Consider the following 15,922-nt stretch of genomic DNA (forward strand, 5'->3'; position numbering starts at 1 on the left):
ATATATGATAAACGATTAATAATAATAATGGAAACAGCTTGAAACGAGCTGATCTAAAACAAACAAAGAGCCGCTGTGATCACTGGTCACAGTCTACAGATTTACCAGTTGCCACACACGGGCTTGTGGCATTTCAAGTGTCCGATGTTTGGTTCCGTTTGCAGTTCTTTCGGACAAGCACTGCCTCCGTGTGTGTGTCAGCAAAGATGGCCAGTGTCTTGTATAACATCCTCGACCTGGCTGGGATCAATGCCCGCATCTTATTCAAGAAGTGCTCAAAGTGACCGAAACGGCTCTTTGTTTGTTTGTTTGTTTGTTTGTTTGACATCAGCTCCTTTCCAGTTTTTTCGATTATTATTATTTATTTTATTATATATTAAGTGTTCAAATAAAATGTTTCATAATCAAATAAGTTACATTTAATTGTTGATTTTCTTGTTCTGAGTTTTCTGTATTAAAATCTTGTGTAAATATGCAATAATTACAGTTTACTATGATATCGATAAATGTATAAGTAAACTTAAAATGTACACTTTGGTGTTATTTCGTTTTTTTAAAAAAATATCATGACACAATGAATGCATTCATCACTCAGTTGGGTACAGTGTTGTATAAAGTACCCAAAAGCCATACTTGAGTAAAAGTAAAAGTACCTTACTGGAAAATTACTCAAGAAAAAGTGAAAGTTGCCTGCTAGAATATTACTTGAGTAAAAGTAAAAAAGTAGCTAGTATTTACTGTACTTAAGTATCAAAAGTAAAAAGTGCTGTTAATAAACTGCAATCAGAAATTTGAGTTGTAACATTTTCTTTATTCCTGTTTAATTTAGTTTTTAAGTTTTGTTTAATTTGCAAAGTGTCACAAGACACTTAAACACTCAGAATAAAGGAGCTTCAACGCCTCCTTACATAAACCCAACCATATACAAAAATACACAAACATATCCTTACAGACCCGCATGCATGCATGCCTACCAACGTTCATACCCACTTGCATTCAATATAAAATAATTCCTAATGAACTCTTGGTGCTCGAAGGTGATGCAAACAAACAAAAACTTGATTGGTTGAACTTTAACATGACTTCAGTGCGACAGCACTTGAACTGTCCATCCAGTCATTACTGAACCCTGAGAAACTTTTTGTTCAACCTCAAAAGAAGTTGGTTCTCAAAATGGCGAGAACTCAGTCTCACTCTTCTTGGGCTGAAGACCAGACCAGCAATGCTAAACAGCCTTTCACATGCTGCTGAGGCAGGTAAAGGTGTGTTTAGCTTCAGAGACAGCTTGCACAAGGATGGGAAGGACTTCAGTGATTCCATTCTATCTGATGAGAAGGCCAAATATCCCTCCAGTTCTTTGGAGCTGTCTGTGTGAGGTGACTGCAGTGAGGAAAAGAAGTCTTCCTCATCAGAAGAGCTTGGGTTGCCACCATCAGACTGCAGGGGAGGTGCTTCAAGGTGTTCTCTGATGTAGTCGACTCCTGAATTGTGGTGAGGATGAAAATATGAATGATAAATGATAAATGAAATATAAATAATTTCTAACATGTTATCATAGTTTTGTACAAAATAGTTTGGTTTCGGTTATGACAACTATGTTGCAGTGTGAATTCTATGTTTGACATATGTGAATCATTGTTCATGCCGAAATAAAACACAATCAATTTTATTTTAAGGAATATAAATCACGCATTATTAATGCAACTATAACTGATCATTGAATTGCCAGTATTACAAGTCATACACCCCATACACTGTTATTTTTGGATGTTATTTGGATGTTGCCTTACCCATTCCGATGGTGGCATCATCCTTCGTCCAGGAAGTTCTGAATTTTGGGAGAAGAATCGCGGCTGCAATTAACTCCGGGTCTTGTGTCGTGTGGCCAAAACGAGTCTTCAATCCCGCCTGTATCAGAAATCAGAAACAATTGCATTACCATGTAAGCTTTCTCCTACTAAGGAGCGCAATAAAACAAGCTCTTGTTTTTTGTGATATTCCTTTGGCTGTTTTGCCATCCAGTCTTACCTGTAGAGCATCCACCAGAGGCCTGCAGTATTTCACCGTCAACTTGACTCGGTCAAGTTTAGCAGTCAACAGGTTGCTTGTGGGTAGTAGCCACCCCATCTGGACATTTTCTTCTGCCTGCAAGATGTTGGTGGCCTGGGCAACTGGGCTCATGACAGCGTTATACTCTGCAAGAAATGCAAGTTCAGCTGGATTGAACCTGTAATAAAAAACAAAAACATCACCATTCAATAACACTTCATAATCTGATGCAGAAAAGAATAACAGGATGAGTAAATAACTAAAATGGTAAGTGGAAGTAGGAATACAACTGCGATATAGTTAATATTTGAGCTGGGTAAACAGAAAATTTCACATTTTCAATTTAAAATAGGCTTTATTATTGGACAAACTGATTAATCCAGGTGTGTCTGACCTCACAAAAATAGTCAGACACACCTGGATTATTCAGTTTGTCCAATAATGTATGACAGGAAATATAAAAACTGGCTTAAGTTCAGGAAGTAGTGGAGCTGTGCATAAAGCCTATTATGAAAACAATGATACTGTACATTATTACTTACACTGGAAGTTTGAACTCTGTGCAGATTACTCTGATGGCCCCCTCTCCCTTGTCTTTGATGATCCTTAGTAGTCTCTCCTCTGCCAGAAAGAAGGAATTCCACCTGGTAACATTTGGGCTGAGCAGCTGGAGGGAGCACACATCTGAAACAGTTTCAGCTCCAAGTGTCGACCGGCAAGATTTGTTCCAGAGGGCACTGCACTTGCCAAATGTTGAACGGTGCATTTTCTTGTATGGCTCGTTGGACATTGCTTTTGCAGCATCAACTGTAGCGATGAGGTTGATTAGGTGACAAGCGCAGCGCTGGTGCTTTGGCAGCTCGAACTCCAAACCATCATCTTCGCTCAGAAGTCCTGACACATCCACAAACACCACTTCTTCACTCTCCTCTTCATCCTCTTCAGCCTCTCTTGGTTGAGATCGATCACCATCACTAACTGCTTCCACTGCACTGTTATCTTCACCAAAAACCTGGAAAGCTTTGACAAAATTAGAGCCGTTGTCTGTTGTTGTTCTGACGATCTTTCCTCTAATCCCAAACTCAGAATGGATATCATTGAGGGCATTTGCCAACAACTCGAAATTGTGCGAGCCTCTCAGCTGTTTGCAGGCTAGGGCTACCGAGCATCTTTTGAGAGTGTCTGCGTCGATCCAGTGGGCAGTAACACCAATGAAGCTTCGTCTTCGGACAGACCAGCAGTCAGCGGTGGTGGCGATATACTCAACTCCCCTCATGGCCTCAGTCACCGCTGTCTTCATCTCCTTGGCGGCCTCGTCCATCCTGGAGCCCAGCGTCACTCTTGTCATAATTTTTGCTCTGGCATTAGGCAGCAGATCCTTCATAAACTCTATAAATGGTTCTTGTTCAACCAGAGAGAGGGGCTGGAGTCCATGGACCACATACTTCAAGACAGCTTTATCAAGTGACCTAAGATGAGAGAAGATAAGAAAACCAGGGATTTTTTCTTTTTTTTTTTTGCTACAGCAACAGTGACAGAGGAAGTACTGCAAATAAACAAGATAAAGCTTACCTTTGGGACACAGCAGAACAGGTGGTGGTCAGAAATGTGGTCATCTGCCTGTTGGTGCTGGTGGAGGGAGTCTCAGTTACAGGCCTCTTTCTTTTTGCTGATGTCAGCTCTTCATATTTTTTAAGTTGGTTTGGATGTTTTCTCTGGAGCAGTGAGAGAAACACATTGAGAGAGTGAGGATCTCACTGCCTTTTTGTCAGAGGGGCAGTAAGAAAAAAAAAAAACCAAGCAAACAAACAAAAACGTAATCCTCGACTGTATAGTTTCACCGCGTGGAACAACACACTCTTTGCTTCACCATTAAAGTCTATTGACAGTGTCATGTCAATTTGACACTGACCTTCACACAACAACACTGTTTATTGCACTGACGCTTAATAAATGAATGAATGAATGAGAAGAAAGTCATTAAAAAATGTGACCACTTGGAAAGATCATCACTGATAAATATGTCTAACTCCAGCGTTATATTTTTACAGTTGATTAACATACATGGCTAAATCATTAAATCTCCCTTCCAATCCATCCATGACTAACATTAAGTTACCTTGCACTGGATAACGTTCCTAACGTTACTACTACTAACGTAGCTAAGCTAGTAGCCGTTAGCGTTAGCTAACTAACACTATGAAAAATACAGTCAGTTAACGTTAACTAATAAAAATGAATGTTGCAGGTCACAGGATTAGTCTTTTATAACTTACCTCAACGTGTTTCCTAAGATTGGATGGAGAGTTTTTGTAAGCCAATATCTCACTGTTTTTAGGAAGGCACAGCAGTCATTTCATCCGGTAGGAGGAATCTTTCACTCCGATGTAGCTGAACATTCCCCGCAGGTATGGCCACGGGTGTTCATCGTCATCGTCGTCGTCGTTGTCGTCTATGCTGGTTGTTTCAGCAGCAGGTTCAGGTTCAGTCGCCGATTCAGTCACCTCCATCTCTGACATTTTAGGCTTCTCTGTCTTCCTCCTTCTCTTCAAATAACATTAGAGACCCGACTTGTCTGAGACTACTGACATGATAATGCGACCATTAATTTGAAATGTACCCGCTGGCCGCTGATTTCATCCGCCGCACAACGGGGTAAACCAATGATAACGTCTTGCGGTCTGTATCTCCAGCATCATTGGCTACTAGTCCCACTACAACAAAACGAAGATTGTCCATTGGCTATCACGTTCCTTCTTATTTTGTAACGAGTAACGAGGATGCTCAGATAAATGTAATGGAGTAAAAGTATTGATTTTTTTTTTCGGAAAATGTAGTGAAGTAAAAGTAAAAGTCGTCAGAAATAGAAGTAGTAAAGTAAAGTACAAATATAAAAAAATACTACTTAAGTATAGTAACGAAGTATTTTTACTTCGTTACTATACAACACTGGTTGGGTATTTACACGAGACATTACAGGGTTTACATCCAGCGGGCCAAATGATCGCTTACGGCCCTTATAGTACTGATGAATTCCGGCCCTTCTGAAGTCCAACTGACACTTTGGTCCAATCAGAAACATATAATTTGCCCCGATCTAACCCTAGGGTCGTGGAAAGCCTGCTGTTATCCATCATTGAGATTAACTGAATCAGATCTGACCTGAATTAACATTTTTCAAGGGATCGCGGGATGTTTTTTGTGATGAAATGCTATAAATAAGATCCACAACTGCGACCAATCACAGGTCGGAATTTAAAAAGTGCACGTTCTATAGATACTTTATGAAAATTCTTTTTAGGCCATCTCAGCCAAATGGAGGCCAGTCATTTGAAAAGTAGAGCAATTTCAAATATGAAAACTGTGTGGTGAGGGAGTACCGGTTGTGACTGTGTGCCAGGCGCAGTAACTGGCAAAAAAAAAAAAAGTTGGCACCATGAGTGATACGAGGACGACGGTAGAGGTCTATAAATACGTGTGGAACGCTTTGCTTGTTTGGAGTGAGATGATACTGAGGGCACGTGTCACGCACTGCCCCCAGATGTGTCAATCATGCCCACAGACACAGTGTCTCTCGGGGGATGAACCCAAATACCGTATAACAGACATACCAAACCGCAGCCGAAGAGAAGTCCGGCGTCAACGCTGTCGACACTGAGTGTGCTGACGTCAAAGGATGTCTGCGGATGCAGTCATGCGCATAGAAGGATGCCGGCTCCAGCTGACAGCAGGGTACATGCTGTGCCTCTGACACGAAGTTGATCACTCCCCGCTGAGAGGTGCAGACGTGCACCAATCAGTTGGACCTTTTTTCAATGTTAAGACCTGTATGAGAACTTACTTTTGAAGACTTTGACGACATGAGAAAAATATAATCAATATTTCATTTTTGTTTGTTTCTTTGTTTTTTCTCCCACATCCTGACTTTGAAATAATGCTGGACCATTGAGGTGAACAGGTGCACAAATCTGGCTCTTTAAGACCCCTTTATGTGTAAACGGTTCAGAGGAGCGGATATGTTTTATTGGGACATTACAAAGAAAAAAAAAGAAAAGAAAAAAAAGAAGCATCTGGAGGGAGAAAGCGACGCGAGATCTTCCGTCCCTGAAGTTACAGCTTGTAGGCAAGTAGCTGCTACATGTGGCAGGTGGACATAACGTCGTTACAGTGTGGTGTTTAATCAGTGCCGGCCCTCAGTCATTCGGTGCCCTCGGCAAGATTTTAGCCGGCGCTAAGCTAACTCTGAAAGCATGAACATTTCTATTTTAAAAACATTAAGAAGGCTCCACACAACATTAATCTTTGCTCGCAGTATCACCAGGGTGTCTACACATGAACACGAGCATCGCGTCAGAGTGCCACTGCGCTCCATTGAATATTAGCTTGCTCGAAAACTAAACTAAGATAAATCTTAAAAGTGCCACTTTCGTCGTAATTATGCATTTACAGAAAGGTTTGACTCATATACATTCACAAATAGGACCTACAGGACCTACAAATACCTGGGGCTGCAGCTGGATGACAGGTTGGACTGGACAGCAAACATGGACGCTGTACACAGGAAAGGACAGAGCCATCTGTACTTCCTGAGAAGGCTGGGGTCCTTCAACATGTGCAAAAAACTGCTGCAGATGTTTTACCAGTCCGTGGTGGCCAGTGTCCTCTTCTACGCTGTGGTTTGCTGGGGAGGAAGCAGCAAGAAGAGGGACGCTGCCCGACTGGACAGACTGGTGAGGAGAGCTGGCTCAGTGGTGGGCACAGAGCTGGACTCTCTGGTGACTGTGGCAGAGAGAAGGACCCTGGACAAACTGCTGTCCATACTGGACAACACCCACCACCCTCTGCACAACACCTTCAGCAGGCAGAGGAGCGTGTTCAGTGGCAGACTGCTGTCTCAATCCTGCTCCACCAACAGACACAATAACTCTTTCGTCCCCCTGGCCATCAGGCTGTACAACAGCTCGCAGTGATGTCAGGAAGCACAATAGACAATGGCCAAATGCACTCAGAAGCACTCATCTTTTATAGCCCAATTTAATTTAATTGTACACCGTCCCCTGTCCCCTTAATACTCTTTACCTCTATGTCACTTTATATTTTTAATATCACTTTATATTTTTAATATAGCTGATAGAGGTATTAAATGTATAAAACACTTAATCTTCTACAGTCACTTTATGTAAATAGTTACAGTTGTACAAAACATTTTTATAACATTTTTATTCCACATTTTTATTTCTACTCTTTCTTTGATATTGCATGTATGTTCAATGTTTGTTATTGCTACTGGATGCTTGAATTTCCACCGGGATCAATAAAGTATCTATCTAAATAACGCCTTGGTTGCTTTTTGTTTCACTTTAAGTCTATATTATTCTGGAGAAAACATTTAGCAGCAGAAGCAGTGCAAGCTATCATTTCTGTTTGAGTGCATCAGCCAGCTTCTTTTGATTTTTTCAGCATTGACTAAGACTCTGCTACAAAGTCATGTTGACACTCTCCCATCTTTGTTTTGGGGAAATGTGTGACTGCTTTGTTATTTGAACTGGTCCTCTGTGAACTAACTCTCATCTCACTTGGTCAGTTAGAAGAGATGCTCAGTCAGCAGGTCTGTTGGTGCCTTTAGTCCTGATGCTGTGTCAGTCTGCTGTGCTGAGGTAGAGGGACAGCAGCACCTGATGCTGTGTCAGTCTGCTGTGCTGAGGTAGAGGGACAGCAGCACCTGATGCTGTGTCACTGGGCTGCTGCTGAAATATTTTAAGAGTGCATCTGAAGAGAGGTGTATATGCGACCACTGCATGTTACATTTTAATAAAAAAAATAATTAAAAAACAAAAACACATGCTTGATGTGTGCTATACATAATGCTAATATAGACAAATAATGAAAATGTGGTGAGATTTATTGTCATAGCAATACAGTTCAGTCTAACCAGAGTGCAACTGAAGTATGTTTCACCTATGAATGACATGGGAAAGCTAAGGTGTGGAGTATTAATGTTACACCATTGTACAGGGGAATAATAAATGAGACACATGGACACGATGTTGCTTCAGTCACGTCCAGTGTTGTAATGCACTTTTTCAAAAATACACAATTTTCCCAACATTACATTGCTATCAAATCAGCAACTGTTATAACAACTGTCATCTCCAAAGATTGTTCAGTTAGAAAAATAAAACATTGTACTGGAAACATAAAATATCTTTACAATGGTTTAAATCAGAATTGACAAACTGTGCTTTCAAATGGACAGCAAACTGTCTAGTAACATCAACTCATGTTTTACATCCTGTTCTATTCAAATATAAATGAAAGTACATCACATCTGTTATGTGTAGTAGTCATAACCAAAGTTATATCCTGCAAAATGGAAGCTATTAGCATCACTCTTTTACCCATACAAATAAAAGAATAACAGTGCTACATGGCTATCATCAAGTATTCTCATTAAATGTCAAACATTGCACACAAACGGCACAACTACGCCTCTGAAACAATGTCGTCCGCTCCGCACAACGCAGCTAGCAAGAAAGCTACATTCAAGTGAACAAAACGTGTTAGCTCTCAAAGTTACTGCAAACTCCAGTATTTTACTTCCTATTTATCTTTCACGGCATAGAAAACACAGAAACATGTCAAAACCCGATTATGTTCACTTTTTTTTTTTTTTTTTTACCTGTAAAGAGGAGTAATAAATGAGAAACGTGGATACGACGTTGCTTCCGTCACGTCCAGTGTTGTAATGGACGAGTGAAAACACCGTCTTCCCCTCTACCGTCTGGGCTCAGACACAAGCAATCGAAACCCGAACACCAGAGGTGATTTGAGGATTAGCTTTCAAGAAATAACTTAGAAGAGGCAGCACTTTAGGAAACAATATAAAACAGTAATCAGAGAGCTCTTCCAAAATAACAAGGAATTAGTTATGTTTTAAACACAGATATCCCTTTTAGCTTATCACTCTATGCTTGTTTGTCTAGAAGACCAGAGTAACAGATAACAGATCACTCGATCAGCAGATCACAAAGAATTTCGTCTTAATCCACTTGTTTTAACCTTTATAATTACTTATGATGTTGTGTTTTTAACCATGTACTTTCATGAATTAAAGCATTCTTTTGTTTACTATTCTTAGCAAAATAACACAAGTTTTAAAAGCACTTTAGCATTTTTAACAGCACTTTTTTAACCATTACATTAACAGTAATACACTTTAACTGCACTTTAACACTGATTTAAACTTTAAGAAACATAATCTGTGACACAATGAACTAAAGGCTTACAACGACCCTATTACAAAGGGGATGGAAAACTAATATCATTTTAACTGACAAACAAGCAGGACAGACACCTGCAAAATAACACCTGAACAGGCCAAACGTTAACTTTCCAAATGTCCCTGATGAATTTAGGGTGGAGAAACATTAACACTCGTCGACTTAGCTATTTATTGATTATTAAACAATGCTGCTATCATCCGAAGTAAGCTAGCAAGCTAACACTCTACTCCAACAATAGTAACTATGATGCATTAAACTATTCATTTCCTTTCACTTCATCACATACACGTTACTGTACCTGTATCTTCTTCTTCACGTCTTCCTCTTCGTTCCTTCTTTCCTTTCACTGGTTGCCGGACGGTTGGTCTTGGGGTCTCGGTCCAGTCAGGTTCAGGCAGCTGGCCTCTCGACCCGCCCCCTCACAGAGGACAGGTACAGTGCAACCAGCCAGGAAACCGGAAAAAAAGGCTTCTCCGTTATTCAATAGTCTTTGCTATGACGTTATGTTGCTGCAGTGCACCTAGCATTTGCCCATCCACCTTATTCCTGACTGCGTGAGTTTACCCATGATTCATAGCGGTATTCGGTGATGCTCTTCCGGTTGAACTGGCTGACATCGGTGTTTATGCTAGCGTAGCTGTCATGCTTGTTCTAAAATCCGGCTTTTAACACAAAGAAAGCGACAGAATGGATAAAATCAGAGGTGGATACACAGTACTGATGTTTTAATAAGTTGTGAGGACAGTTCTCACAGTGCTTCACCCGTCACTTCTCAAGGAGTGGGCAGATGACATGAAGCATTAGCCCGACGTTAGCTACATCAACAGTTAATTATCTTATATTTTGTGGAGGTGTTGACGGTGGAGAATTACGCAGTTAGTAAAGCACAGAAGCATACAGCTACCTGCACAGTAACAAAATAGGGAAATTACTGTTGAAGAAGGCAGCGGTAAGGTTAGCGCCCAGCCACAGCGTCAATCAAGCTTAACATACAGCGTGGAAAATGCTGAAGGAAAGTGGAGTCGTGGACACAGGTGGCTGCTCGGACATTGTCGGGTCAGGGAAGTCATGCAGCAGATACATGTGGAAGATATTCACAAACCCAAATATTTATTTTAATGTCAACGCGACGAGCAACGCTAGTCCCCGTTCCTCCTTCCTCAGCATGGCGTTTAGGGCGCAGGGCACGGACATGTTTGTCTAAGTTGTTAATGTACTACACGAGACGTTTCTGAAAAAAACTTCAATTTTCAGGAATTGTTGTGGCAACCAACAACGGCACATATTGTACCTGAGCTCGTCTTAAAAACTATTTAGCACTTATGACCTAACGCTAGTTGTTCAGGGCTGGCTTGGCGGCAGCGGTCCATCATGCAGTTGCAAAGCAACCGGAAACAGAAAACTGCTGGTGGAAGTAGTTATCTGTCATGGCAGCCCTCCGCACTTGTAGTGTGGTGATGAAATCGCTCTTCCATCATTGTCAGTCATGCAAGTTACATGTTAACACCTGTGACTGAGTTACATTCACTTTATAACCGTTTCCACAGATTTTGGCGAAACTGTCTCATCTGGGCGTATACGGAGTTCCTGAACAGATAGTATCATTAATTTGTTCAAATCAGTTAATAAGCAAATCACTGCTATGTTCAATTGCTGTTAGGTCATTAACAAAATTGGGTTCGAGGACAGGGGACGGAGATCAGCCAGATGTCGCAGTGCACTGGAGTTGTCAACAGCTTTATTTGGGGCAGAAACTGCGAGAGTAGGGAAAGTTTGCAGCAGTAAGAAATCAGTATTGAATCCATATTTTCCTCATTAAAGGTGACCTCTTTCACCCACCCACATTCCATCCCTTAATAATTAGAGCACCTGTGCATAACATCATGCATGCCGAGATGCACCACAGCCCTCCTCCTCCAGTTAGACAGAACATTTTGCTCATACACAGTCAAACAGAATTGTTGTTATCATCGTTATTGATTACTGATCACTATCAAAGTCAAATTCCATGTGGTCATGACAGAACTGTCAGCAGCTGTGCTGGGCAGCTTGTATCCACGGTGCCTCCAGCTGATCAGTGAGAAAGGACGCTGCCTCCAGAGGGAGGGCAACTGATTTTTTCCTCTGTACAGCCCCCTGCATTTTAAAATGTTTGATCACAACTTAATCAAATTGTGTACATGAAACATTAATGAAGATTAATCATTACAACGCAATAGTGTTGTCCCCCCCCCATGTGCCAGCAACACACTGCCGTACAAATAACCTGGTTTAACACAGTTTGTTTGTCTATAGAATGAAATATTTTCCATGAGGGGGTAGAGCATCAGGTTTGCACAGATTGCATTCTGGTACTTGTAGGCTGGCTGTGCATGAAGGAAAACACAAAGAACCTGACTTTCTCTGTCAAAACACAACACAGTGGCAAATTTATTGCTTCAATTAACTACATATACCATCAGCATGTGGGTATCCACATAAAACATGGTGAATTTCTTTTAAAGCTGAATAATACACTCTATCTTCAACCCACTGAAACTTCAACTGACTGACAGTTGAACCACCTGAGACCCACCAGAGAGCGCCATATAGCTGCATCACACATTATCATGTTATATCTGCACTGTGGAAGATGCATCCTGGTTTGGTCTGCACACAGTGCACCAAGGGCCAGATCAAATGTAGTGCCTGTTCTAACAGTGTAATGCTTCACTGATTAATTGGTCCTAAAAAATAATATGCACACATAATAATGTTCACTGGTCTGTTTCTTTGATTTGTTTTTACTACCTGATGTGTTTTGACTGACACCTTTGCACAGCTTGGTTGTAGTGTGTCCCAAATCATTTCATAGCTGGGTTTTACTTATATTCAGCATGTTTGCCTTAGACATGAATAATGCAGCAGCATTATTGTCAAGCTAATGGATATTCACAGATCTCCTAGAGTTGAGTTTGTATTATGCATACTGGTTCAAATTGTTTGCAAGTGAGTTGTTGAACAATTGTATTGTTTCTTCACATCCCTACTCAAACAGGATGTTAACAGTTGATGTCAGTGGCCTCTTAATGTTGCATTTGGACTTGGCGACAGGTCCCAAGGTTTCCCAGCAGAACATCGTAACAAGATGGAAAAACATTATTCACATTTACCTGTCAGTGGTTTTAATGATATGTCTGAAAATACAAGTGCACTTTTGCAATTAGGCACACTGATCAAATATGTAACAAAGCATCTGTTTTCATGTCTAAATGTGAGCCTGCTGGTCACATTTTCTTTCAGATACCCCAACAGGAGGCTTACAAACGAGAGGACACAATCCTATTTTTACTGGTCAGTTTAATGCCACCGTTCTATTTTAGAATTTTAGAGATGACAAAAAACCTCAAACAACACTGAGCAAAGCTCTCATTGTATCACTTTCACAAGGAAAATGCAGTTTGAAATGATTGTTAACCTCTCAGGAGAATTGAGCATAACTGTATGACTTACGGTAAAAGTGGTTAATAATCCATTTTAAGTGTAATGGATCTCTAGATAGATGGACACAAGAAAATTGCATAAAACAAGCATCCAATAATAGTAACATGTCACATATCTTCGACAAAAATTCAAATATTGACTATAGTGTTTCCACAATAATAGCAAGGGTAATATAAATCACAGCCGGCAGGACTAATGAGTGCGATTGGCTGGACAACCTTTATTCTTCAACGCAAAGTAAGAAAGGCAAGTCGATTCCGTTTGGTCCTCTGAGCTGAGCAGAGACAGATGTTGTCATCTGTGCCGAGGGTCAGCTTACATGTGTGGGTCAGGACTATAACTCTGTAACACAATCAAGCAAAAAAACAAAAGTGAATCACAAAGCCGTGAGACATGATGGATACTGTCTCCTTGGAAAGTCAACACAGCGTGGTTATTGTTTATTGGTATATACAGGATGATCTTTAGCAGCATGACAACAAGAAGGAAAACTGCTTGACTGTTGCACCATTTTCTATCTGGTCTGTAAATAAGGTACAAAGGCAGAATGGATGGTCATCATAGTTCCACCTCTGAGCTGGCAGCAGAGGTACTAACGGAGCAGACTCATCGCCTACATAACATAGTCAGCAGCATGTGATTTGAACAGCTGCAGTGGAACATTAAGTGCACCAGACATAAAATGACCCTCTGGGTAAGTGAGGATTGTTACATTTGGTGAACTTTTGATGACACCTAGCTGACAGACATTAGAAACACGGGTGGGACTAGCCTTTAGCCCTGTGCTAACCTGGTTGCCTGAGTATACTTCCTCTCACCCATGATGTTCTAACTCCTGCTACCCTGCAAAGGATATGTGTGCTGATTAAAATAAGAAAAAGATAAATATGTTGATAATGTAAGCAATTGCTGTAAATTTACTGCCAATTTTCAACACTAAAATACTGTTTTCATGTTAAACAGATTAGTACTGTAGTTAGCAATGCTTTGTGGGCTGCTTAACTTGGAGCAACAGGCCAGAGGCACTAAACAGCATGCTGATGTTTTAGATTACAGGCACTACAGTATGTTTTGGAAACTGAGTGTTGACTGGAGAATTTGGAGCACAGTCAGAGGTTTGATACAACGTTAGTCTTTTAAATTGAGGCTACTGCTGTTAGTCAGTTTTCTTTAAAAAATACAGAAATAATTTGCCATCAACTCTTGGAGGGACTTCAGGAACCATCATTTGGTTAGGAGATTTTCCAGAAGAGGAAGCACAAGTTAGACGACATGTGCTACACATCATGGAGTGTTCTTCATCAACATACACTGGGTCTTGCATCCATTAATTAATAGCATTAGGCCACTGGAATAATTAGCCTACATCTTGCCTGGTGATTAAGGATTTATTTCAACCAAAACAAAGGATTATTGGAATATTGGCTATCTGAGATGGTTTTGGTGAATTTTATTTTGTTTTTGATGACTTTTAATGAAGTGTGATTTACAAGGAAATTAAGCTCACTGTAGTTTGGTTAAAGAGAGACACTGGAAACCTTAAGGCTTAGGGTTGCATTCTTCTGTTTAAACTTTCTGGACTCTTAGTGAATGCATTTCATTCATTCATCTGTCGCTGTGCACAGCCTACTTCTCCCAACTAATTTAAAGAGGCTTTGTCAAACCGTTTTGCATCATCTGTGGCTTTTCTTTCACACCTTGGTTAAGGTTAAACATTTCTGACTGATACAATGTCACTACAGAGCAGCCAGCAGCTGTACTTAAGATTAATGCATGTTTGTTGATGAAAAGAAACTTACCATTGAGCAGTAACAAAATGTTCCCCGGTCAGATCTGTTGACATAACTGTGCCACAGTATTGACACACGTACAGCACATGGGGATTCATAAAAATACACCTAATTTAACTTTTAAGTGTTTTGCCAGATTGCAGTCAGACTTTTCAAAACTTTTCAACGTTTAAGTGTCACACTTACAGACATAACAAACGTGTAGTTAGGCCTACTTTGTCTGGAGTTGAACTAACATGACATGTTGGTTTCTGCAGTGCAAGGTGTGAGACTGACGGCATTTTACTCTCATTTGAAAACACACATCAGAGAGGGAGAGTTATAAGGAGAGTTAAGTAGTACCTTTGGCCAAATGTCTGCAGTGACTCTGATATAGCTTATTAATTATATGCCCTAATTCTTTTTTTGTTTGTTTTTTAGAAACTGAGATAGTTACATTGGATTTTCAAGTCATTCCAACTTAGTCACCACTGATTAGTGATTAGTACATGTCTGGGTCTTCAACACCATCATTATGCACTCTGCCTAATTCTAGGTTTTATTTGGTGTGATATTTTTGACTTAAGAGAAATGAAATCTTGAATACACACATGCAGTGTCTCTGTGAGTGTATGAACACTGATTGTGAAATTGACTGCGATGCAAGGGGGCGCCAGCTGACATCTCGCCTAGCACACCTCATTGCTCGGGGCCGGCACTGATTCCTACCTCATGTTTGAATATAAGCCTTGTGTTCCAACAAGCGTTCAGCTGTCCTCATGGACAAAGACAGGTTGGTCAAAAGTACTCCTCTGAGTGGAGTCAACCAGCCACCAATTAAAAGGAGACATCTGTCAGGCTTCCATAGTCGCATCCAGCTCGATGAAACTGCCTCTCAGCTTCAACAATAACTGAACAGAGTCAGGAGCCAAGTGAACATAAGGCTCCCACACCTCAGTGTAGCAAAAAGAAGTCATGGATATTCGGTTGAATAAAAACATAAATAACCCCATTCTTTCATTTAGAGAAGGTTTGAAAAGGGATGGATCTGAAATGAAATCTAGAGGAAAATATCTTAGAAGATGATTTCAAGTGTCTTTTCCTGAAGGTCTGTACACTTTGCTCTAGAGATTACATACATACACATTCATGCTCCCCAGAGGATGAACCCTATAGCTTTTGGTGCCACTTGTGGCACTTCAAGCTCTTGCACCACCCATCACATCTCACAAGATTGTTGAACACGATGAAACATGCTGATTGGAATTACAAATGCAAAGCACATTTATAATGCCCTGAAGATCAAAGGTGAAGTGCTGCTGGAGCATATTGGAGTGC

At 40.6% G+C, this 15,922-nt stretch overlaps 1 protein-coding gene across 1 annotated transcript; it reads right to left on the reverse strand.

The window, feature by feature from the left end:
- Positions 1 to 638: 638 nt before the first annotated feature.
- Positions 639 to 5,521, reverse strand: LOC119018652. Its single transcript, XM_037096490.1, has 6 exons — positions 4,326 to 5,521; positions 3,622 to 3,764; positions 2,592 to 3,518; positions 2,029 to 2,227; positions 1,791 to 1,908; positions 639 to 1,481 (listed from the first exon to the last, which is right to left on the reverse strand). Exons 2-6 carry the CDS (start codon positions 3,663 to 3,665, stop codon positions 1,120 to 1,122), a joined length of 1,650 nt encoding a protein of 549 aa, XP_036952385.1. The 5' UTR covers positions 3,666 to 3,764; positions 4,326 to 5,521; the 3' UTR covers positions 639 to 1,119.
- Between the last annotated feature and the right edge of the window lie 10,401 nt (positions 5,522 to 15,922).

This window comes from Acanthopagrus latus, chromosome 4 (genome assembly GCF_904848185.1).
Source record: "Acanthopagrus latus isolate v.2019 chromosome 4, fAcaLat1.1, whole genome shotgun sequence".
Taxonomy (NCBI): domain Eukaryota; kingdom Metazoa; phylum Chordata; class Actinopteri; order Spariformes; family Sparidae; genus Acanthopagrus; species Acanthopagrus latus.

Excerpts from the sequence above, each read along its gene's own strand:
- LOC119018652 (XM_037096490.1), bottom strand. The coding sequence starts at position 3,665 with ATGACCACATTTCTGACCACCACCTGTTCTGCTGTGTCCCAAAG. Across the intron at positions 1,909-2,028 it reads CTCTGGTGGATGCTCTACAG|GCGGGATTGAAGACTCGTTT; the intron begins GTAAGACTGGAT and ends TTTCTGATACAG. Across the intron at positions 1,482-1,790 it reads TGATGCCACCATCGGAATGG|GAGTCGACTACATCAGAGAA; the intron begins GTAAGGCAACAT and ends ACCACAATTCAG.